At 36.2% G+C, this 26,021-nt stretch overlaps 1 protein-coding gene across 6 annotated transcripts in view; it reads right to left on the minus strand.

Annotated features, from left to right (window-relative positions):
* CHM (CHM Rab escort protein) overlaps nt 1-26,021 on the minus strand; it is a 251,489-nt gene that overhangs the window by 159,327 nt on the left and 66,141 nt on the right. For 3 of the 6 annotated variants that reach the window (XM_036929983.2, XM_036929985.2, XM_057496048.1), the window contains exons 3-4: nt 10,089-10,161; nt 1,178-1,302 (exon numbers count right to left, since the gene is read on the minus strand). The exons of 1 other annotated variant lie outside the window; for it this stretch is intronic. In XM_036929983.2, the coding sequence (XP_036785878.2) occupies nt 1,178-1,302; nt 10,089-10,161 (198 nt within the window). The remainder of the gene's footprint in view (nt 1-1,177; nt 1,303-10,088; nt 10,162-26,021) is intronic. 2 more of the 6 variants (XM_036929984.2, XM_057496047.1) reach the window with 1 other exon arrangement.

Here is a 26,021-nt window from a genome sequence, read left to right on the forward strand (position 1 = left end):
AAAACTATAGACCTTTTTAAAAGTAGGAAACAGTCCTCTGGATCTACAGATTTTGATACCAAAAGCACAATCCACAAAATAAAAAACTGTTAAATTGGGCCTCATCAAAATTTAAAATATTTGCTCTACAAAATACCCTGTTTAGAGATGATGAAAGACAAGCTACAAACTGGGTGAAAATATCTGCTAACCACATATCTGACAAACAATACATATTGAAAATATATAAAGAACTCTCAGAAATCCACAGGAAAAACCAATCCAATTATAAAATGAGCAAAAGACACAAACAGACATTTCACTAAAAAGTATATATGGATGTCAAACACATAAAAAGATGTTCAAAATCAGCCATTTGGAAAATACAAATTAAAACCACAATGAGATATCACTACACACCTACCAAAATAGCTAAAATTAAAAAGTAACAATATCAAATGCTGGTGAGGATGTGGAGAAACTGAACATCACTCATATATTTCTAGTGGGAAAGTAAAATGGTACAGCAACTCTGCAAAACTATCAGTTTCTTTTAAACCTAAACATGCAATTACCATATGACCCAGCAATTGTACACTTGGGCATATATCCCAGAGAACTGAAAACATGTTCACACAAAATTCTGTAAAAGAATGTGCACAGCAGCTTTACTGGTAACACACAAAAGTGGAAACAACCCTGATGTTCTTATACTTTTCCATTTTGCCAATGATTATCTAAGAATGGTGTGTATTTTCCATTTTGCTCTGCTGAACTGGACTAGGATTAAATAACCTTGGTTTTTAATCTTGGGCTCCACTACTATCTAGTATAGGTGTGGCCTTGACATTTATCAAGCCATGTGACCTCCAGCAAATTAATGTTTGAACTCTACTGAGGATTCTGTAAAAAATTCAGCTAATACTATCTGCTCTATCATAGCACAGGGCTGTTGGAAGGATCAGGTAACATAATGTATTTTAAAAAGCATGGTAAATGTTAAATCATTAATGTAAGGTCGTTTATTGTCATCATCTAAACTGAGAAAACTAAAAGGCACACTTAAAAAAAGACAAACCAGCTTATCAACTAAGCTTGTAGCAACCAATTCCATACAAATCATTAACGTAGCTTCTTTGGAAGATGTGTGAATAAGAAGTCATTAACTTAGTTTATCCTAAATAAACACTTTTCATACCTGGCATGACAAAATACTTCCACATGTTGAATGGTTTTGTCCTTCCGGCTAAGAGAAATGGCTTCTTCATTTTCAAGGATCTGCTCTTGCCACACTGGACTTTCATTCACAATGTCACTATTTTCCTAAACAAAATACAGACGATAAATTTTAAATAAACTGAGTAATCTGAACCTGTACTCTTCTGAGCAAATTTCTAACTTTCTAAATTTATGCTTTTTCTTTCATTACATCAAAACTCAAGAACAGCACTTCAGAATCACTGAAGTGACTCCAACATAGTGTATCAACTTCAAAGAAAGGTGAGGAAAATAATGTGTAAAAATCTACCCTATGAAAAGTTAGCTCTGGTGTACAGATTTTTATTAGGATATGTGACATTTTGATGGAGTAATTTGGATGTGGCTGTTTTGACATTGCTTTAAGACCTAGGACAACTAACCTTCCACCTGTGAGAATCAATAGGACGTGTTGCACATATTACTTGTTAATAATAAAGTTTTTACATTTTGTTGTCAAAACAGCAGGCTAGGCTCAAAATTATGTCATTCTACTTTTAGATCTCTGAAGGTTGGTAACTAGTCATATCAAATTTTGATTATAAATAAACTTATTTTTGAAAAGTACTAAGCCCCATATAAGGAAGGGCTATAAAATAATCAACCCCTGAACATTTCATATTCAGAAAGACAATAAAAACAAGAATGTATAATAAAGTATGTAAACTCATACTAAGGGATGAGAAGTGGTTCTTTAAATTTTTCAGTAATTCCTAATTACACTTTATGAAGAAAATTATATGATGCAGAAAAATTGAAATACAGGGGATATTTGAAGATATCACGATATAACTTTCCCAAATGAAAGGATCAATATTTAATTTGTTTAATACATTAATCTGTTTGATACACCTGTCAGATAATTTTTTTTTAATGCATTACATTCAAAAGTAGTAGTGAAATACAACTACCGTATCTTTTTGTTTTAAGTAAACGGACCTCAGAAAATTTTGAAATTTACAGATTACATAAAGTAGGGAAGTAATTAATTTTAAAAGGATTCATTGTCCTAAATTATCATTGTAAACTGCAGAAAAGTAATGGCAGACAGCTCTTATTACCAAGCATAAATATTAACTACTATTAAACATCCTAAAATAAGTAGAAGAGGAGGTGAAGTACAGGAATTTTGAATGTGGAGACGTGGGGTTACCAGACTGAAAAAAAGAACTATGGGCCAGGGATAGAGAATGAAGAGGAAAAAGGATATGGTGACAGAGTCAAGAAGCTGGAGTAAAAGAAGCATTAAAGTAAAAGAAATGTCTACAAAAATATTTTTATTTTAACTAAGCTGACCCATTTCAGAATTTATTCTGCAAAATTCCCTTCATTCAACAGAAGTTTTGCATTCAGACAACTGAGGTATTTTTGTTGTTTTAAGAATTTACACTAAATTTTCTCACTTAATACGGTTTAATACAAGAAGACCGGAGGCCTCAAGATGACAACATGAGTAGGGCAGTGGAAATCTCCTCTCAGAACCATATATAGTTTGAAAAGACAGCAAATACAACTATTCCTAAAAGAGAGACCAGAAGATACAGTACAATAGCCAGGCTACATCTACATCTGTGAGAACTCAGCAACTCATGAAAAGGATAAGACACAAAGCCATGACCTGGCGGGACCCGAGCACTGACCCCACCCCAGCTCACCAGTGGGAGGAAAAGAATCAGAGGGGGGAGGGAGTGGAAGCACAGGACTGCTAAATAACCAGCCCTAGTAATCTGCACTGGGAGCACAAACACACATTGCATGGTGTGCAAGATATTAGAGAAATGGAAAAGCAAAATCTGAGACTAAGACTGTGAACAGGTTCCCACAACCGGCTGCCCTGGGACAAAAGAAAAGCAGGCACTTAAAGTCTTAAAGGGACAGGGTTTAACAGGTGGACAAAATAATCCAGGCACACTCAGCCCAGCAGGCTGAGAACGTGAAGAAACTTCAGGCGCCCTAACCCCCTCAGTGGATAAGCAGCTCCAAAGCCCCACATGGCGATAAGCAAGCCTGCCTCTCATTCCCCCCCACCGGCACTGCAAGCAAACCAGCTGACCTGCCATTGCTGGGGACCAACTAGGGAGGAGCCGTGCCCACAACAACCACACAGTTTTCTCCCAGCTCGCAGCTAACTGGGCCAGACCCAGAGGCTCTGCCAGCACGCAGCTGCCTGGCACAAACACAAGAAGCCGGCACAAAGTCCAGAACACACGAAGGGGCACCAATCTTGCAGAATAAGACACAACGCGTGCCTGAGACCCCCAGAGGTGCCGTAGGCCATCCCAAGGGCAGCCCCACCCACAGAAGCTAAGGGAATTAACCCAGAGACTGCTCCCTGTGTGCAGCTAACACAGACAGCAGAGAAGGGGAAGGTGACGAGAGAGCAGGAAGGGACTTTGTTCTCCCAGCTGGCAGATGCGCCACTTGCCAGTGATGACTTCTATCACCATGAAAAGGCAGAAGAACCTGGTCCAGTCCAAAATCACTCAAACAATGCCAGAGAGAGGGCCTGGTGAGATAGATATAATCAATCTTCCTGAAAAATATTTCAATATAACAGTCATAACAATGCTAATGGAGCTGCAGAGAAATATGCAAGAGATAAGTGATGAAGTCTACAGGGAGATAACAGAAATGAAACAATCAATTGAAGGAGTTAAGAGCAGACTGGATGAGGCGGAAGAGACTGAAAATGGAATAGAAATCAGAGAACAGGAATACGGAGAAGCTGAGGCAGAGAGAGAAAAAAGGATCTCTAGGAATGAAAAAATATTAAGAGAACTGTGACCAATCCAAATGGAACAATACTCACATTATAAGGGTACCAGAAGAAGAAGAGAGAGAAAATGGGATAGAAAGTATCTTTGAAGAAATAATTGTGGAAAACTTCCCCAAGTTGGGGAAGGAAACAGTCTCTCAGACTATGGAATCCCACAGATCTCCCAACACAAGGGACCCAAGGAGGACAACAACAAGACATACAATAATTAAAATGGCAAAGACCAAAGACAAGGATAGGGTATTAAAGGTAGCCAGAGAGAGAAAAAAGATCACCTACAAAGGAAAACCCATCAGGCTATCATCAGACTTCTCAACAGAAACCTTACAGGCCAGAAGAGAATGGTATGATATATTTAATGCAATGAAACAGAAGGGCCTTGAACCAAGAATACTGTACCCAGCAAGATTATCATTTAAATTTGAAGGAAGGATTAAATAATTTCCAGATAGTCAAAAGCTGAAGGAATTTGCCTCCCACAAAACACCTCTACAGGGTATTTTCAAGGGACTGCTATAGATGGAAGGACTCCTAAGGCTAAATAGATGTCACCAGAGAAAATGAATTCACAGCAAAGAAAGACCAATCAAATACTAACTAAAGGCAAAAAACAAAATCAGATATCCACAAGAGCAGTCAAGGGAAACACAAAAGAGTACAGAATAAAACATGTAACATATAAAAAGTGGTGGAAGAAGAAGAAGGGAGAGAAATAAAGAATCATCACACTGTGTTTTAATACCATAATAAGTAAGTTAAATGTAGACGGTGAGATAGTAAACAAGCTACCATTGAAGTGTTCGTAACCACAAATCCAAAGCCAGCAATGGCAAAAAGTACGTATCTGTCAAAAATCACCCTAAATGTAAATGGACTGAATGCACCAATCAAAAGATACGGAGTAACAGAATGGATAAAAAAGCAAGACCCATTTTTAATGCTGCCTACAAGAGATTTACCTCAAACCCAAAGACATACACAGACTAAATGTAAAGGGATGGAAAAAGATATTTCATGCAAACAATAGGGAGAAAAAAGCAGCTATTGCAGTACTAGTATCAGACAAAATAGACTTCAAAACAAAGAAAGTAAAAAGAGATAAAGAAGGACATTACATAAAGATAAAGGGGTCAGTACAATAAGAGGACATAACCATTATATATATCTGTGCACCCAACATAGGAGCACCAACATACATGAATGCTAACAGAATTAAAGGAGGAAATAGAATGCAATGGATTCATTTTAGGAGACTTCAACACACCACTCACTCCATAGGACAGATTCAACAGACAGAAAATAAGTAAGGACACAGAGGCACTGAACAACACACTAGAACAGATGGACCTAACAGATATCTACAGAACTCTAGATCCAAAAGCAGCAGGATACACATTCTTCTCAAGTGCACACGGAACATTTCCCAGAATAGACCACATACTAGGCCACAAAAAGAGCCTCAGTAAATTCAAAAAGATTGAAATTCTACCAACCAACTTTTCAGACCACAAAAGTATAAAACTGGAAATAAATTGTACAAAGAAAACAAAAAGGCTCACAAACACATGGAGGCTTAACAACATGCTCCTAAATAATCAAAGGATCAATCACCAAATTAAAACAGAGATCAAGCAATATATGGAAACAAATGACAACAACCGCACAATTCCACAACTTCTGTGGGATGCAAAGAAGGCAGATCTAAGAGGAAACTATATAGCAATCCAGGCCTATTTAAAGAAGGAAGAACAATCCCAAATGAAAAAAGTCACAATTATTGAAACTGGTAAAAAGAAGAGCAAAAGAGACCCAAAATCAGCAGAAGGAGGGACATAATAAAGATCAGAGAAGAAATCAATAAAATTGAGAAGAATAAAACAATAGAAAAAGATCAATGAAACCAAGAGCTGGTTCTTTCAGAAAATAAACAAAATAGATAAACAACTAGCCAGACTTATTAAGAGAAAAAGAGATCTACACACATAAACAGAAATAGAAATGAGAAAGGAAAAATCACGACGGACACCACAGAAATACAGACTTATTAGAGAATAAGATGAAAATTTATATGCTAACAAGCTGGATAAGCTATAAAAAATGGACAACTTTCTAGAAAAATACAACCTTCCAAGACTGACCAAGGAAGAAACAGAAAATCTAAACAGACCAATTACCAGCAACGAAATTGAATCGATAACCAAAAAACTACCCAAGAACAAAACACCCAGGCCAGATGGATTCACTGCTGAATTTTATCAGACAATTAGAGAAGACATAATACCCATTTTCCTTAAAGTTTTCCAAAAAATATAAGAGGAGGGAATACTTCCAAACTCATTCTATGAAGCCAGCAACACTCTAATACCAAAACCAGGCAGACACCACAAAAGAAGAAAATTACAGACCAATATCCCTGATGAACACAGATGCAAAAACACTCAACGAAATATTAGAAACTGAATTCAAAAATACATCAAGGCAATCATACACCACGATTAGGTAGGATTCATCTCAGGGATGCAAGGATGGTACAAAATTCGAAAATCCACCAACATCATCCACCACATCAACAAAAAGAAGGACAAAAACCACATGATCATATCCGTAGACGCTGGAAAAGCACTTGACAAAATTCAACATCCACTCATAATAAAAAGTCTCAACAAAATGGGTATACAGGGCAAGTACCTCAACATAATAAAGGCCACATATGACAAACCCACAGACAACATCATACTAAACAGTGAGAAGCTGAAAGCTTTTTACCTAAGATCGGGAACAGGACTGGAATGTCCACTCTTGCCACTTTTATTCAACATAGTACAGGAGGTCCTAGCCACAGCAAGCAGAGAAAACAAAGAAATACAAGGAACCCAGATTGGTAAGGAAGAAGTCAAACTGTCACTATTTGCAGGTGACATGATATTGTAAATAAAAAACCCTAAAGACTCTACTCCAAAACTACTAGATCTAATATCTGAATTCAGCAAAGTTGTGGGATACAAAATTAATACACAGAAATCTGCTGCTTTCCTATACACTAACAATGAACCAATAGAATGAGAAATCAGGAAAACAATTCCATTCACAATTGCATCAAAAAGAATAAAATAACTAGGAATAAACCTAACCAAGGAAGTGAAAAACCTATAGCCTGAAAACTACAAGACACTCTTTAGAGAAATTAAAGAGGACACTAACAAATGGAAATTCATCCCATGCTCTTGGCTAGGAAGAATTAATATTGTTAAAATGGCCATCCTGCCGAAAGCAACCAACAGATTTAATGCAATCCCTATCAAAATACCAACAGCATTCTTCAATGAACTGGAACAAATAGTCCTAAAACTCATATGGAATCACAAAAGACCCCGAATAGCCAAAGCAATCCTGAAAAGGAACAATAAAGCAGGGGGGTCTCGCTTCCCAACTTCTACTACAAAGCCACAGTAATCAAGATAATTTGGTACTGGCAAAAGAACAGACCCATAGATCAGTGGAACAGAATAGAGAGGGCAGATATTAACCCAAACATATACAGTCAATTAATATATGATAAAGGAGCCATGGATATGGGGAAATGACAGCCTCTTCAACAGCTAGTGTTGGCAAAACTGCACAGCTACATGTAACACAATGAAACTGCATCATTGTCTAACCCCATACACAAAAGTAAACTCAAAATAGATCAAAGACCTGAATGTAAGTCATAAAACCATAAAACTCTTAGAAAAAAACATAGGCAAAAATCTCTTGGACATAAACATGAGCAACTTCTTCATGAACATATCTCCCCAGGCAAGGGAAACAAAAACAAAAATGAACAAGTGGGACAATACCAAGATGAAAAACTTCTGTAGAGCAAAGGACACCATTAATAGAATAAAAAGGCATCATACAGTATGGAGAATATATTCATAAATGACATATCCAATAAAGGGTTGACATCCAAAATACATAAAGAGCTCACTTACCTCAACAAACAAAAAGCAAATAATTGAATTAAAAAATGGGCAGAGGATCTGAACAGACACTTCTCCAAAAAAGAAATTCAGATGGCCAACAGGCACATACATGAAAAGATGTTCCACAGCGCTAATCATCAGAGAAATGCAAATCAAAACCACAATAAGATAACACCTCACACCAGTTAGGATGGCCTCCATCCAAAAGACAAACAACAACAAATGTTGTTGAGGTTGTGGAGAAAGGGGAACCCCCTACACTGCTGGTGGGAATGTAAATTAGTTCAACCATTGTGGAAAGCAGTATGGAGGTTCCTCAAAAACCTAAAAATAGAAATACCATTTCACCCAGGAATTCCACTCCTGGGAATTTACGCTAAGAATGCAGGAGCCCAGTTTCAAAAAGAGATATGCACCCCTATGTTTATCACGGCACTATTTACAATAGCCAGGAAATGGAAGCAACCTAAGTTTCCATCAGTCGATGAATGGATAAAGAAGATAATGGTACATATACAAAATGGAATATTATTCAGCCATAAGAAGAAAACAAATCCTACCATTTGCAACAACATGGATGGAGCTAGAGGGTATTATGCTCAGTGACATAAGCCAGATGAAGAAAGACAAGTATTGAATGATTTCACTCATCTGTGGAGTATAAGAACAAAGCAAAAACTGAAGGAATAGAACAGCAGCAGACACTCACAAAACCCAAGAATGGACTAACAGTTACCAAAGGGAAAGGAACTGGGGAGGATTGGTGGGAAGGGTGGGATAAGGAGGAAAAAGTGGCATTACGATTAGCACACATAATGTGGGGGGAGGGTGTGGGGATGGCAGTAGAACTCAGAGAAGACAAGTAGTGATTCTATAGCATCTTACTATGCTGGTGGACAGTGACTGTAATGGGATATGTGGTGTGGACTTGATAATGGAAGGAGTCTAGTAACCATAATGTTGCTCATGCTAAGTGTACATTAATGATACCAAAAAGAAAATACCCTCAGACATACTTCCTACAGATAAAGTTCAAAACACAGTTTCTGATAAACACAAACACATGAATACTTAAGGTATAAAGATAAAACAGTTAAATGTCTACTTATAACATGTAGTTTGAATTGTTTCATGAGACACTACAAATATTGCTTGTTTCACCATACTCTCATTTCATACAACGATATTATTCAAACTGAGTCTTCACTGCATCCTCAGTATAAATGTCTGTGTCCTCACTAGAGGCACTTTCGGACTTATATCCACATGGTAGGCACATTGTAAATGCTTAGTAAGTTTTGGCTATGTTACTCTTACCTTACTGAATAAAATTTTCTAGCATGTGTCATCCTCTTTACTCAACTGTCTAAACTATTTTGAGATATAGCAGTTTCTGATTCCATGTATCATGCTCTCAATAGGAACTTGGTTTCAAGTTACATGTACCATTTACATAAAGTCAGAACAGTTTTCTTAATCTGTCTCATAAAACTTGGTGAACTCCATGACACAGCCATATTATCATGCTGAAAACGATCTCTAAAAAACTTCTTTACAATGATACCTAACAGTTGTAGGAGTGAGATTCTACCCTTAGAAAAAAATTACTAAATTTATATTAAATTTCTTTCCTTGTTTTTGTTTTTACTGATTGTCAGGTGGCTTCTATAATACGCAAAACCACCAATGAAGATACGTTAAAATAACGTATCTTCCCCAAATACTTATTTCAAAATATACTAATTGAAAGAGCAACTAGCAATATGTAAGGCTGTATAAGGACTGAAATTTTTTTCTGAAAGACAGTTTTATGGAAAAAACTTTGCCTTAGATTTGGTCACACAGAGTAATTAGAAAGTGGTAGCAAGTATATATATGACTTACTCATCAGCCAGCATATCTATTTATACTTAAAAAGTGATACCTAAATTTTGAAGGCACTGGAAAAATATTAGCTGAAAATGTGACTGAACAATTTTCATTAAATAGATCATAAAAATGAGGTACCAAGTCTATGTTACAGATAAAATAAGTGTTTTTTTTCAGCACAAGGTTATTATGTAATACAAACACAACCTAGTAGATTTAAAAAAATCAGGTAAGAACTTTACCTGGTATTCCTTTAGCCAGGACAACAGTCCTGAAAAGCTAAAACTGGCCCAGTTTCCTCCATAGTAGCTTCTTCTGAAACAACAAAAAATAAGAGTAAAGAAACATAATTCTTGTATAATAAGCCCCACAGTACACTGAATCCCACCTACTACATCCTCTGGTTCTAGGGTGGGAAAAAGTATTTGTTTTGTTTTCATTTTCATTTTTACTTTGATCTTTCTCCGATGAAATAAAAATCTATAAAAAATATTTTTAAAATTAAAAGCTAAAACACTTAATACGATACACAAAATTGCTCATCTATAATGCTACTGGCTATCCTATCAAAATTCTGATGTATTTCTCCTCAATCAACTGTTGACATGGGCCTGAAGAAGAGTCAGCTTTAGGCTCAAGTATTTTACCAACAATCACTGCTTTGCTCTTACAGAGAAAATGGTTAAATCAAACACCTGCAAAATTAGGCCTATTAATATAGACCACTACTGTACTTAGAACCTGATAGTTCTCTCAAGGATAATGCAAATTCATATACTGTTCAGCCACTCTAGTGGGCCTTAAAATTCAGACACAATTTCAGCTATACTAACTATTCTGGATGATCACCCCTTGCTAACATATCAGAACCAGGAAATCAGGAAGCTGTAATCCCTTGGATCAGAGAGAACAGTGGAAGGAGAAAGTGTACAATACCCAGTATAGAGAAAAGGGAGGAGGGTAAAGAAAGGAATGTTGGAATTCATAGTTTTCCCATAGCAATTTATGCCTTCTTCTCCCTTGCCTGAGAACAACACACTTCTGCCATCCCTTCCCATCCTCCAAGTAAAACACTCAACAAAACTAGAAAATATCCAGAGTGTTGAAAAAAAATAAAACAACCCTGAAACCACTCCCTTTATATATTTTGGTTGACATATTTAGATTTAAGCTACCATATGGTCATAAGTGAGTAGCTGTGACTACTGGGTGAAAGCTTCATGATCTAAGTAAATTTTTAAATGGATACAAAAATTTATAAGTAATAAAAATAAATCAGAAATCTGTCACTGGAATGGACAAAGGTTTCTCAGGACAAAAAAGCAATAGAAACTATTGATAAATTAGAATCCAACAAAACTGAAAAACTTCTCCACAAATTACATAATTTAAAAAAATGAATGGGCTGGGTACAAACTAGAATAAAATATTCACAAAACGTACCTGATAAAGGACTGGTATTCAGTATATATAAAGAATTCTTTCAACTTAATAAGACATTCAAATTTTAAAATGGGCAAAGTGTTTGAACAGACATTTCACAAAGGAAGATACACATGGTTCATGAGAACATGATAAGGAACTCAACATTATCAGTCTTAGTTAAGTACCCATTAAAATAAGCATTAAAAATAAACACAAGATAGATACCTCTACACATCCACCAGAATAGTTAAAATTAAATTGACTGACAATACCAGGTTTGCGTGTGGATCGGAATGCTCATACATTTTGGTGGGAGTATAAATTGGTGAAAGCACTTTGCAAAAATATCCAGCAGTTTCTTACAAAATAAAACACACACCTATCCTCTGTCCCAGTAATTTCATTACTAGGTATTTACACACAAGAAAAGCTTATGTTTACAAAAGCCTTGCACAAGATTCTTCATAACAGCTTTATGTATTACTAGCTCTAAACTGGTAACAATTCAAATATCCAACAACAGGAGAATGGATAAATATATCCACAGGATGGATACTATTCATCAATGAAAAGAACAGAACAGTGATAGATGCAACAACAGTGATAAATCTCAAAAACATTATGCTAAGCGAAAGAAGCTTTACCCCAAAATTGTACATTCTGCATGATTCCATTTATATGAACTTCTAGAACAAGGTAAATTAATTAATTTAGTGAAAAATATCCCAAGAGTAGTTGCATTTGACGGTGGGAATAAAGACAAGCCTTAACTCTGAAGGAGCATGAGGGAGCTTTACAGAATGATGGTAATATGCTTTATCTTGATAAAGTTCTTAATTACATAAGTATATGCAATTGCCAAAACACATTAAACAGTACATTTAAGAGGTGTACATTTTACTGCATGTAATTGTATCTCAGAAAAAGAACCACAAATAAATACTGAACTCTGGCTAATGATATGCATGCTGAACTGTTCCTGAAAAGGTACTGGATGTATATGATTTACTTTGAAAGGCATAAAGGAACAAGATGGAATGATGAAAAGATAGGAAAACGAATACATTGATAGTTATGTAATAAAGCAAATTCAGCAAAATGTTAATGGTGGAACCTAGGTAGTGGATACATAGCTGTTCACAGTATAATTTTTTTCAACTTTTCTATATGTCTGTAAATTATAATAAAATGTTAGAAAAACAAAAGTAATCTAACATGAGTTTTCAAACACTGACCATGATATACCAGTTTCCAAGGTATTTTCTGCTATTACAAAAGCCTATAGAAACTCTAAGAAAAAAGGCCATCTTGCTGTTTCTTTCCCTTATTAGATGACCTCAAGTCAGTTCACAGTCAAAATCTATTCTTCTCCCTTACACTTGGTCATATGGTTTTTGACAGAGCTAATCAGTTCTAGTATCTTTCCACGCAGCTCCCATTTTCACCTTTTCCTTTTGATGTGTTCTTAACATCAGCATTTGGTGATCTCATCAAATTGTGTATGTAAAGGGTGAAACATGGTTTTCATTAATGTGGTCTTTCTGGCGAAAGAGGGTAACATAATTATTAATAAACTCACTATAAAGCCAACACAGATTTTGACTAAATTCATTTTGGTATTTATATGGTTCGAAATATGGTTTTTAATACCCCTTACAGAGAAAGCCAAAGACTTTAAATATCAAAATCAGTATGACAAAAAGAAAAAAATAAATGTAACTTTCTAACATGCTCTCTAGAACACTACTGCAATAGAAATAGTAACAAAGTCCACCAAATGTTTTCTTAAATTTTATCTTTAAAGATAGCTTCAGAACTCAACACTCAAAATCAATTCATAAAATATAACTTCCATTGTCTTTAAAACTATTTCTAAAGAGACTAACAAGGCTAGGTTCCTGGTTTTGTTTTTAAAACCCCACAGATACAATTTACATTAAAGACAAAGTATGAAATTCCTGACTGAGGGGAAAAAATGAGAAAAAGGGGAATGGAACATTTTCTGCCAATTTTGTGTCACAAGTGCCTCTGTACAACAAAAGAAAAAGTAGTTTATGACGAAGGATGATGTTTATCTATAGTGCCAGGAATACTATTTTATATGATGAAAAAGACATCCTTAAAACTAGAGTCTCTTTGAGGAACTAGAAAATCAGTATTCACAGTATGTAAACAGCAAATATAAAACTAATGTCTAAAGCCCTCAAGTTTTATGATGGGAAAGTGACCTAAAATTTTCAACTCCAATCATAAAAACTATAAATGGACATTTTTATTTTCAAAGATAAAAAGCCCAATAATCGCAATACTGAGGTATAGCTACCCATTGCATGAAATGTTGATCCTAAAATTGTAGAAAACATGGTTTTAATCTTTGCAAAGTTTCACAAAGCTTACTCAGAGTACCACCTAGGTTTTTCCCTCCCAACACTAAAAAGAAACAACTTACATATCTGTCTCCATTAACACCAACCAATAAAACAACAGGAAGAAAAAAACATTGGTAATCAAAAATCTACCTAAAAACAAAGCCCAAGGTCCAGATGGCTTCACAGCAGAATTTTATCAAACATTTAAAGAAGAGCTAATACTGATCTTCTTTACAATATGCCAAAAGTAGAAGAGAAAGCAATACATCCAAACTCATTCTATGAGGCCAGGATCACTCTAATACCAAAACCAGACAAAGACACCACAAAAAAAGAAAATTATAGACCAATATCCCTGATGAACATAGATGCAAAAATACTCAACAAAATATTAGCAAACGCAACTCAAAAATACATCAAAAGATTACCCATCATGAGCAAGGGGGATTTATTCCAAGGATATAAGTATGGTACAATATTCGTAAATCAATCAAGGTCATACATCACATTAACAATAAAAGGACAAAAATCACACGATCATCTCAATAGCTACTGAAAAAACATTTGACAAAATTCAACATCCACTCATGATAAAAAGTCTAAACAAAATGGGAATAGAGGGAAAGTACCTCAACCTAATTAAGGCTGTATACAACAAACCCACAGCTAACATCATACTTAATAGCAAAAAGCAGAAAGCTTTTCCATTAAGATCGGGAAAAAGACAAGGATGTCCACTCTCACCACTTTCATTCAACATATTACTGGAGGTCCTAGCCATAGCAACCAGACAACACAAAGAGATAAAAAGTATCCAAATTGGTAAGGAAGAAATTAAACTGTCACTATTTGCAGATGACATATTATAACATAAAAAACCCTAAAGATATCACCAAAAAAGTATTAGAACTAATAACTGAATTCAGCAAAGTTACAAGATACAAAATTAATACACTAAAATCTATTGCATTCCTATATACTAACAAACTAGCAGAAAGAAAAATCAGGAAAACAACTCCATTTACAATTTCATCAAAAAGAATAAAATACCTAGGAATAAACATAACCAAGGAGGTAAAAGACCTTTACTCTGAAAACTATAAGACACTCACAAGAGAGATTAAAGAAGACACCAATAAATGGAAATCTATCTTGTGCCCATGGGTAGGAGGAATTAATATTGTCAAAATGGCCATCCTGCCCAATGCAATCCCTATCAAAATACCAATAGCATTCATCAATGAACTAGACCAAATTGTTCTAAAAATTTATATGGAACCAAAAAATACCCGAAATAGCCAAACCTATCCTCAGAAAGAATAAAGCTGTGGTAATTACACTGCCTGACTTCAAGCTCTACTACAAAGCCACAGTAATCAAAACAATTTGGTACTGGCATAAGAACAGACCCATAGATCAATGTAACAGAATAGAGAGCCCAGATATAAACCCCCACATATAAGGCCAATTAATGTATGATAAAGGAGCCATGAATATACAACAGAGAAATGACAGCCTCTTCAACAACTGGTGCTGGAAAAACTGGACAGCTACATGTAAGAGAATGAAACTGAATTGTTGTCTAACTCAATACAAAAAAGTAAACTCAAAATGGATCAAAGACCTGAATGTAAGTCATGAAACCATAAACTCTTAGAAGAAAACATAGACAAAAATATCTTGAATATAAACATGAGCAACTTTTTCCTGAACACATCTCCGCAGGCAAGGGAAACAAAATAAAAAATGAACAAATGGGACTACAACAAACTAAAAATCTTCTGTACAGCAAAGGACATCATCAACAGAACAAAAAAGCACTCTACAGTACAGGAGAATATATTTGTAAATGATTTATCTGATAAGAGGTTAACATCCAATATATAAAGAGCTCATATGTCTCAACACCCAGAAAAGCAAAATAACCTGATTAAAAAATAGGTGAATAGACATTTCTCCAAAAAAGAAATTCAGATGGTCAACAGGCACATGAAAAGATGCTCCACATCGCTAATTATCAGGGAAATGCAAATAAAAACCACTATGAGATACCACCTCACACCAGTTAGGATGGCCAACATTGAAAAGACAAGGAACAACAAATGCTGGCAAGGACGCGGTGAAATGAGCATCCTCCTACACTGTTGGTGGGAATGTAAAGTGGTGCAACGGTGGTGGAAAGCAGTATGGAGGTTCCTCAAAAAACTAAAACTAAAAATACCATTTGACCAACTATTCCACTACTAGGAATTTACCGGAAGAAAACAAAATCCCTCATTTGGAAAGACATATGCACCCCTATGTTTATCGCTGCACTATTTGCAATAGCCAAAATATGGAAGCAACCTAAGTGTCCATCAATAGATGAATGGATAAAGAAGATGTGGTTCATATACACAACAGAATACTATTCAGCCAGTAAAAGAAAAGAAATCCTCCCATTTTCAGCAACATGGATGATCTAGAGGGTATTATGTTCAGTGAAAAAAGCCAGGTGGAGAAAGACAAATACCATATGATTTCACTTACTTGTGGAGTATAAAAACAAAGCAAAACAGAAGGAACAAAATAGCAGTAGACTCATAGACACCGAGTAGGGACTAGTGGTTACCACAGGAGAGGGGTTGGAGTGGGCAGGGAGGGGAAAGGGGATAAAGGGGCATAATAATTCACAGTCACAATGTAAGTTGGTCACAGGGACAGTAGTACAGCATGGATATACTGTTAATGATTCTGTAACATCTTACTATGCTGATAGATAGTAACAACACTAGAGGGGGTGAGGATTTAATACTATGGGTAACTGTTGAATAACTGTGTTATGTATTTGCAACTAACATAAGATTATATATCAATGAAAAACAATAATAATAATAATAAGGGAGAAATGTGGGATTCACATATAAATCAAGTATAAAAATCAAATGAATAATCATATCTGACTTGATTGTTTATAGTTCATGATGCGTGATCAAAACCGAAAGTTTCTGTGATATGACTGCCCTTGCACTGTTCACCATGTAAGAACTTATTCACTATGTAAGACCTTGTTCACCATGAAAAAAAAAAAGATTATATATCAATGATATTTTAATAAAAAAAACAGTAACAAGAGGTTTCTTAACCTGAAGGTCTTCAATGTTAGAGCAGTATCACTTTCCTTAATGTCTGCTCACAGGAAAGAAATATATTACAGGTAGATATTAGGAAAGCTGAACTCTATAAGAAGGCTGAGTATTAAACCTATTAATTAGAGCCTATTAATAATTCAATCCTAACCATCTTCTTTTCCATTATGCATCATATTTACAATTCAGTATTGAATTAACAACAGCCACAACTACAGGATGCTAAACTACATCCTGTATTGGGAAATGGCTTCTGTAAGCCAGTACAAGAATACCAACAAAAGACAGAGCTATGACATTTCATCTGGGAAATGTTTTAATTGTTAAGAAACCTAGGAGTTAAAAATGTTTTCAGACAGGTAGCCAATAGGGTCCAAGCTTGCTCAGTGGGAAGGGGAAGCAGCATAGCTCAATTTCTATATCTCCTAGTCCATACTCACTGCTCCTAAAACTTATTTTCGTTGTATAGTAGTAATACCAACTTCCATTGACAGCAATTTTAATTTTCAAAATTGTTTTCACAACTATTTTCCCATGGATTATTCTAGCAATCATGTGAAGCAGGTAGGGTGTTATTTTACAGACAAAAACACTGAGATCTGTCTATGTAAGGTTGTCACTACTTCAGAGCCACACAGCTACAACTGGCAGAACTGCAATTGAAATTCACTTACCCTGAACCCTAATCGTTTCCACTGCAACATAAACAATTCCAAACTTCTAAGCTGGTGACCATTAGTCAGTCCACAGGATATTATAATAGTACCTGTGGGTCAATGAAACCAAACACTTCAGATATCGAATAGCACCTGGACCTGATTACTAAATTCACCATTTCCAAAATGTATACCCCATCAATAATATGGGCTGTTAGTAGGTATTCTGAGGTGGGGGGAGGGAAAGGTACAATGACAAAATAAATTTGGAAAATCCTAGATTTCAAAAAGTTAACCTACCACCAAAAAAAAAAAGATCTGTTCATGGGCAGAGCTTCCCAGTGCCACAAATATGTTAATGTCTGTTCTTTCTAAGAGGAAACAAATTCAGCTGACCAATGAGCATTTTTTTTTAAAAAAGCATTTGGGGAGATCAGGGTTCAACAGAACATATTTTGAGAAAGGCTGACTTAATTCACATTAAAAGGGAGGAGAAAAATAGGATACTACATATGTTGAGTTCGTTATTTACCATTTACTATCCCAATCTTCACAAGAATCCTGAAATTGGTGCGATAATTATCCCCATTTTAACATTAGAGAACAAAACAAAACCAACCATGAAGTTGAGTATCGTGTTTAACTTATTCAGCTAGGAAATGAAAAAAGCCTGGATTTAAGCCCAGGGCATATTGGGCCCTGAAGTATGTCCTTTCCACTATATAACACTGTCTCCTACAGTCTACAAGGCTGGAATATTTAAAATTATAAAGATAAGCAAATAATATGAATCTGGCATCTGACTTACTCTAAGTGAAGGCAATGGGATCTGGTTATAAGCATCAGGTGAAATCTAATTTTTGTTTTGTTTCTCCAATTCATCTGGAAAATGAAAATGGGATAATAGCTTCATGACTACTTCAGCTCTAACACCAGAGCTGGAGGGACTATTTACTCATTTCTAGGACCTAAAATACAACCAATTTTATTGCATATCTCAAACTTAATGTGCACAAATATCCTTCTGTGTATGACAGAGGAAAATAATACTATGGCATGTCTATTAGTATTGATTTGCCAGCTGTTATTGAATACAGCATTGCACATTAAAAAAAAGGCTCTATTTCATTTAAATTTGGTTGGAGTACTACAAAGAATCATGGCATGTTTCTATCTTCCTGGTTGATAAACAACAGAACAAGCCAGGGCCTCAACATACTGGACTTAAACCCTACATAAATTCTTATTTACTAAAAGCTCCATATACCTGATACACAAGAAAGCCAAGTTCCTTTCACCATCCCCTCATTTCAAGATCAAGGAAGGCAGGCCTCCTTAGGTAGAGTATGCAAATGAAATTCTAATGTTGGAGAGGAAGACTAGGCCCTTACTTGGTTTTCAGTCCAGTGAGGCTACAGGAAGTTGCTGCATCATCAGATCAGCCTGCCAGAATGAAATACCAGGCCATATTTCCAGTTATAGGGGTAGAAACCTCCCTATGTTTAGAGTTATTAGTCATTTCACACTAGTCTACCCATTCAAATCCATTTTTAGACAACCAAACCAGGTAGATAAGAAGGTAATATACAAAGGTTGCCCTTAATTTTTGTTTTCCTCTGTAATCTCATCTATTCTTACTGACTCAATTATCACTTCTCTGATGATGATCACAAATTGGTATCTCCAATCAGGGCTCTCTGGTGAGCTCCAGACTCATGGCTATTTCTGGATTGAAAATACAGATCAGCTTATTGGACATGTTCCTTCACTAAATATCCCAGATTGTTTCATCTCTACATTTCCAAAGATAAATTTATCATCTTTCCCCTACTCTCTACTTGGTTTTCCTCTTGGTTTCCCCATTTCAGTAAATACCAACACCATTCCTACAATTGCCTGTGCTAAAAAAGTCTTTAACTCACTTGTCACTCCTTCATGCACCCACTCTAGTTAATTTCTCAGTCCCCTTCTCTCCTTGCCATCCCTATCATGGCTGCCCTGTTTCACACACTATCTCTTACCCTGTTTATTCATTAGTCTCCTCACTGCTTTCACTGCCTCTAGTTTCCTCCCCTTCCAACCCAACCTCCACATTACTGCCACCGTAATTAGGTCTTGGCAGAGACCACATCACACCATTTCCTGGCTTAAAGATGTTTAATGGCTCACTAACACCTTTAAAGTTGAGTCCAGTTCCTTAGCATGGCTATAGGACACTTCAAAGCTTAGTTTCAACGTAACTCTCCAGCCTTATTTCTGGACACCACCCTTCTCTGCCATACATCCTGTGCATAAGCCACAACCATACACTCAACATTGCCTGAGTGAGCGAAGTCCCTGCATGTCTCTCTGCTTTCATTAATACCATTCCCTAGGCCCAAAACACCATTCCATCACAAAAGTAGTGAGGGAACGAGTCAGAGTAGTAAGAACCACTCAAATCCATTATCATCATCTCTGTGACATCTTCGGCTCTCCAGAATATAACCAGAAGAACTGATCTCTGTGTTTCCACATCTGCACATACTTCTGTAAGAGCTCTATCACACTATCTTGTAATTACACTACATGAACGTCTCCTCTGACTAGACTGGCAACAACTTAGGGGTCAGGACAGCAATTTGGTCACCCTGGAACCCTTAATGCATCATAGTAATTGTTAACTAAGAGTAATTGTTAATTAATGCACTGCTATTAATCAAGGCATTAGATCAGATGGACCTGGGTTCAAATCCCAACAGAACCACCTGCTAGCTGCATGACCTCAGCCCATAACCTCACTTAGGTTAGTCATTAAAGCCTCAGTTTCTTTATCTGTAAAACAGGAATGAAAGAAGTAAAGCAGTGCCCAGCACACACTAAGTTATCATGACCCTCTTCATCCTCCTCGCCTCACAAAGCATGGACAAGAGTTTCCAGTGCCCTTGACTAACAATTACTAGATTCCAGTGCTAGCCAGATATAGCTGGGTTCACCGACAACCCTGAGAAGGGCCAAGAGTGACAGAGAGACAAGACCTAGGGCACTTGAGAAAAGGGCAGAACTGACAGATCAAAGGATTGAGGACTACTGATTTCCCATTCCTTTTTCCCTATCCTCTACTTCAGAGTAGTCGCAGCTCCTAAAATTTAACCCTTCCTTTATCATGGAAAGATAATCAAATTCCATTTTAATTAATGGGAAAAAAAGGAAATTAGAGTGATAGAAATAGCTTTAAGCTTTATTTCTATAGATCACTTTGCTTCCAGTTGTGAAGCTGATTGATATTCTTCAAACCCCCAAGGAGCTGGTAGGGACATTCCTCATTTCCAAGTAAAAACAAAAAACTAACAAAACAAGGAAGAAAAAAATATGAGAAAGATATTTCTCTTAATTTTGTTTCCAAAAGAGGTGAATGGTAAAACGACAGCTCAAGAAGAGGAGGGAAGGGGTAGGGAAACATAGTGAAAAAAATGCATATGTACATTCAATTCTCTTTGCATGTAGTTTTCTGGTTTGTGTAAAAGCTATCCTAATTCAAACCCATTGAATAAAGTAAGTCAAAGTTACTTATATTTAGAGAGAAGCTGATATAGTATGATTTCAGCAAAGAGCTGTCTCAATCAATCTAGCTTCTGTTTGTGCTCTATGGGAAAAAAAATCCTTGTTACACAAGAATTGTCATTTGCAAATAAAGCTCCTGTCATATGGATTTCAGTGACCTAAAGATAAAATGACATTTCTACTTCAAATCAATAAAAATCCATGAAATGCTCCCAAGTATATTTTTCACACACTGACCTCCAAAATACAGACTGAACATATTCCTGATGACTCCAAAGTAAAAGTCTTTTGGTGAACCTGCTACAATTTATTGTCAGACCTTGCCAGCCACACGTCACTTTATACATGTATCCCAAGGGAATCTAACAATGACTAGGTTGTGTTCTAGACCCATTTCACAATTGAGGAAAACAACATAAGTCACATATATAATCAGCAACACAGTCATCAGTTGAATCAAGTCTCCTGACTATCAAGGCCAGTATTTGTTTTCCAACCTTACGACAGTCTATCTTAGTGACAGAGCACAGGCTTTGCAGTAAAACGGACCTGAGTTTAAATCTTGGTTCTTCCCCTGAATAGACATGTGACACTGGGCAAGGTATATCAATTCTCTGAGTTTGCTTCCTCATCTGCAAAAGGAGGGAAATTACACTTTTAGAGAAATGTAATAAGAATTTAATAACTTAATTACCTATATGGTACCTAATACAATACCAAACAAATACTCAGTAAATGGTAGCTATTATTATTACCTTGCATTGCCTCTAATTGCATACACTGCCTTGAATATAAAATAAAGTTAAGCTAATAAAAATTATTTTCACTGATAAATTAGTGCCACAGACATCACAAAATCTGTCTTTAACATGGGGGAAATCAGAAAGGAAAAAACTAGGGTAACACTTCATTCTTTTAATCTTCAGTACATTTTTCTCACCCTTACAGCAGAGTATTATTTTCTTTTTTCTTTCATCTAAATAATAGAAGGTAAAGACTTCTGCAACATGGCACATAGGAAGATCCTAAACTCACCTCCTCCCACAGACACACCAAATCTACAGTTACGAATTGGTCATTTCCCTCTGAAGATCTGAAAACTAGATGGAGTACTCTCCACAAAGAAGGATAAACAGACTACATTAACACAGGTAGGAGAGGCAGAGACACAATCTCACAAAAAAACCCACTCCCAGCACAGTGACATACTATAGGGAGGGATCTCACCACTCCTGCCCTTCTTCCAGAGAAGGAGGGGTTGGTGCCCCACATGATGCACCTCAGCCCCTGGGATCTGCATTACAGAGACAAGTCCCAAAAATGTCTGGCTTAGAAAACTAATGTGGCTGACATCCAAGAGACCCAAAGTACTACAGGAAACTGGAGATTCCCCTTATAAAGGGCTTACATGCAGTCTCACTTGTCTCAAGACCTAGTGAAAAAAAAAAGTAAGTTTGAAAAAAGTGCCTAGCCTATGTGTGAAGGAGATTCATTTACCAATGTAAAAGCATCTGCTGAAGTGGCAGGGGACAGATGAAACTCTCCCCAGAGACAGTGGTGTTGGTGGAGGCCAGTTTTGCACTCTCCATCTCCCTGTTAGCACAGGTGAGCAACCTCAGATGCAAACCCCCCTGCCATCTTGCTAAGATAGGCAGGGGCAAACAGTCCCTATCCCAATGCCTTGATGAAGCCAGAGGGCCTGGGTGGCTGCAGCATTCCCCAGTTCCCTGGCTGGGGCTGGTAAGCATGAGTGGTCAGGGCATTCTCCTGCTTGCAGCTGAAAGCCAGCATGAACACCCAGAAAAGGCACTCTCCAGCTGAATTCCTGAAGCCCGTAGACCACACAGTCAAAACAACTTCCCACTACTTTTCTGAAATGGACAAGCATGCCCAACCACCTAAACTCTATAGCTCCCTAGCTAAAAGCCAGAAGGCATGCAAAATGCACCCAAGGGACATCCCTTGATCACATGACCATGGTGGGCAAGGAGACAAACATTCCTGAGTTCCACAGGAATATAACAATCAGAAAGACAGTTCTTGGCAGGACACCACAACTGGAGAACTGCATAGACAGCAGACTGAAACAGAACTCCACTCCTGTGAAAATGGTCTATTTTCTTAGCCTGTAGCTTTAGCCTGAGGGGCTTCAGGTTTTCCACACATCTGAAGGCTAAGAAGGTGTTCCCATGGAATGTAATCAGGAGAACCATCCCTGCGCACACTCTTGGCCTCACTATAGCTCCACAAGACCTCCCATAAAGGAGCTTTATACACTCACCTGGACCCCTGATCTTCATAACTGTCACCCAAGGAACTACTCTTGATCTCATGGTGTGAAGGCCACAAGGGATAACAATTCTGGCCTAATAGGACTGCATATATTTGCATACTTTAAAAACTGTTAGCTAGCTGAGAGTTTGGCTTTCAATCAGCTTAAAACTAGGTGCTAAATAATTCCCCTCGGAATGCTGACAGGTCATGGCAAACCCCGAAAACAGAGACATATCAGTTTAGACAAACACAAACCTTTATAAGATTGTCTATCAATGATACCTTTATAATTAAGAAAAATGTACCAAACAGAAGTCATAGAGCTCAATAAATTGTAACAGCACTAAAAATTCAGTAGAAGGGTCAACAACAAACTGGATGAAGTGGAGGAACAAATTACTAAGGTGGAAGACAAAGCAATGGAACTCACCCAAACAGAGTAGCAAAAAGAAAAACTAATTTTAAATAAGGAAGATAACATAAGGGACACATAGGACAACATCAAGAATTATAACATTTGTATTATAGGAGTCCCAGAAGGAGAAGAGAGACAGAAAGGGGCAGAAAACTTATTTAGAGAAGTAATGGCCAAAAACTTCCCTATCAAGGGTAGGAAACAGACATTCAGGTGCTGGAAGCACAGAAATTTCTTAATAAGGTAATCTGAAAGAGATCCACACCAAGACTTATTATAATTAAAATATCACAAGTTAAACATAAAGAGAGAATCTTAAAAGCAGCAAGAAAAAAACTTATTATGTACAAGGGAACCCACATAAAGCTATCAGCTCATTTCTCAGCAGAAACACTGCAGGCCAGAAGACAGTGGAATAACATATTCAAAGTGATAAAAGGAAAAAAAATCCCAACCAAGAATATTGGGAAAGTTATCAGTTAAAATTGAAAAAGAAAGTGTATTCCAGACAAGCTAAAGCTAGATTTCATCACTACTAAACCAGGTTTATAAGAAACATTATAGAGAATTCTTTGAGCTGAAAAGAAATGGCACTTATAACAAAAAAACATATAAAAAGTAAAAATATCACTGGAAAGGGTATGAAATATCAGAAAGATAGTGGATTAATCACGTACAAACTCCTATGAAAGTTAAAAGACATAGGTAGTAAAACTAGCTAAACTACAGTAATTAGTTAAGGGATACCTAACATAAAAAGGTGAAAATATGACATCAAAAATACAAAAAGTGAGGGGAGCAAAAACACACAGCTTTGGAAATGTGTTAAAATTTAAGTTATCAACTTATAGACTGTTTTATATATAGATGATATATGTGAACGTCACAGTAACCACAAAGCACAATTCTATAGTAGATAACACAAAATATAATGAGAGGAATTTAAACATAACACTAAAGGCATCAAACCAAAAGGGAAAAAAGCAAGAGAAGAACAAAGGAACAGAGAGGACCTATAAAAAACAGGCAGAAAACAATTCTTAACATGCCAACAAATATATACTGATCAATACTTAAAATGCAAATGGATTAAATTCTCCAATCAAAATAGAGTGGCTGCATGGATAAAAAAATAAGACCCATATATATACTGCCTACAAAAGACTCACTTCAGAAGGACATACATGCACTATAAGTGAAGGGATAGAGAAACATGCCATGCAAATTGGAATGGAAAGAAAGCTGTGTATAGATATACACAAACCAAACAAAACCAACTTTAAAACAAAGATTGTAGTAAAAGACAGAGGGGCACTATAAAATAATAAGGGATGAATCCAGCAAGATGATGTAACATAAATATATATGCACCCAATATAGAAATAACAAAACATACAAAGCAAGTATTAACAGACCTAAAGGGAAAAATTGATAATAATATAATAATAGTATGGAATTTTAATACACCCACCTATATCAATAGATAGATCATCCAGACAGAAAATCAATACCCAGAGCCTTAAATGACATGGTAGACCAGATGGACTTAACCGATATATATACAGAACACTACATCTGAAAGCAGCAGAATGCATTCTTCTCAAGTGCATATGGGACATTCTCCAACACAGATCATGTTAGGCCATAAAACAAGTGTCAATAAATTTAAGAAGGTTAAAATCATATCAAGCATCTTTTCCAACCACAATGGTATGAAACTAGAAATCAATTATAGGAAGAAAAATAGGGAAGTACAAATACATGAAGATTTAGCAACATGTTACTGAACTGAGTCATAGATAGCAAAGGAAAAATTAAAAAGAAAACACTTAGATACAACTGAATACAGAAATATGACATACCAAAATCTATGGGATGTAACAAAAGTGGTTCTAAGAGGGAAGTTCATAGAAATTAGGCCTACCTCAAGAAACAAGAAATCTCAAATAAAAATTTAATTTTACACCTAAAGGAAGTACACAAAGAACACTCAAAGCCCAGTCAGTAAAAAGAAGGAAACAATAAAGATCAGAGCAGAAATAATTGAAGTAGAGATTAAAAAGATAGTAGAAAAAATCAAGGAAACAAACAGCAGGCTCACTGAGAAGAAAAACAAAATTGACAAAGTTTTAGCTACCCTTGCCAAGAAAAAGAGAGAACTCCAATAAATAAAAATCAGAAATAAAAGTTGCATCTGATACCACAGAAATACAAAGAGAGTGCTATAAACAATTATAGGCCAACAAAGTAGGCAACTTAGAATACATGGACAAATTCCTAGAATCTCAACAATTTTCCAAGGTTGAATCATGAGGAAATAGAAAATCTGAAAAGATGGATTACTATTAAGGAGGTTCAATCACTA

This window comes from Manis pentadactyla, chromosome X (genome assembly GCF_030020395.1).
Source record: "Manis pentadactyla isolate mManPen7 chromosome X, mManPen7.hap1, whole genome shotgun sequence".
NCBI lineage: Eukaryota > Metazoa > Chordata > Mammalia > Pholidota > Manidae > Manis > Manis pentadactyla.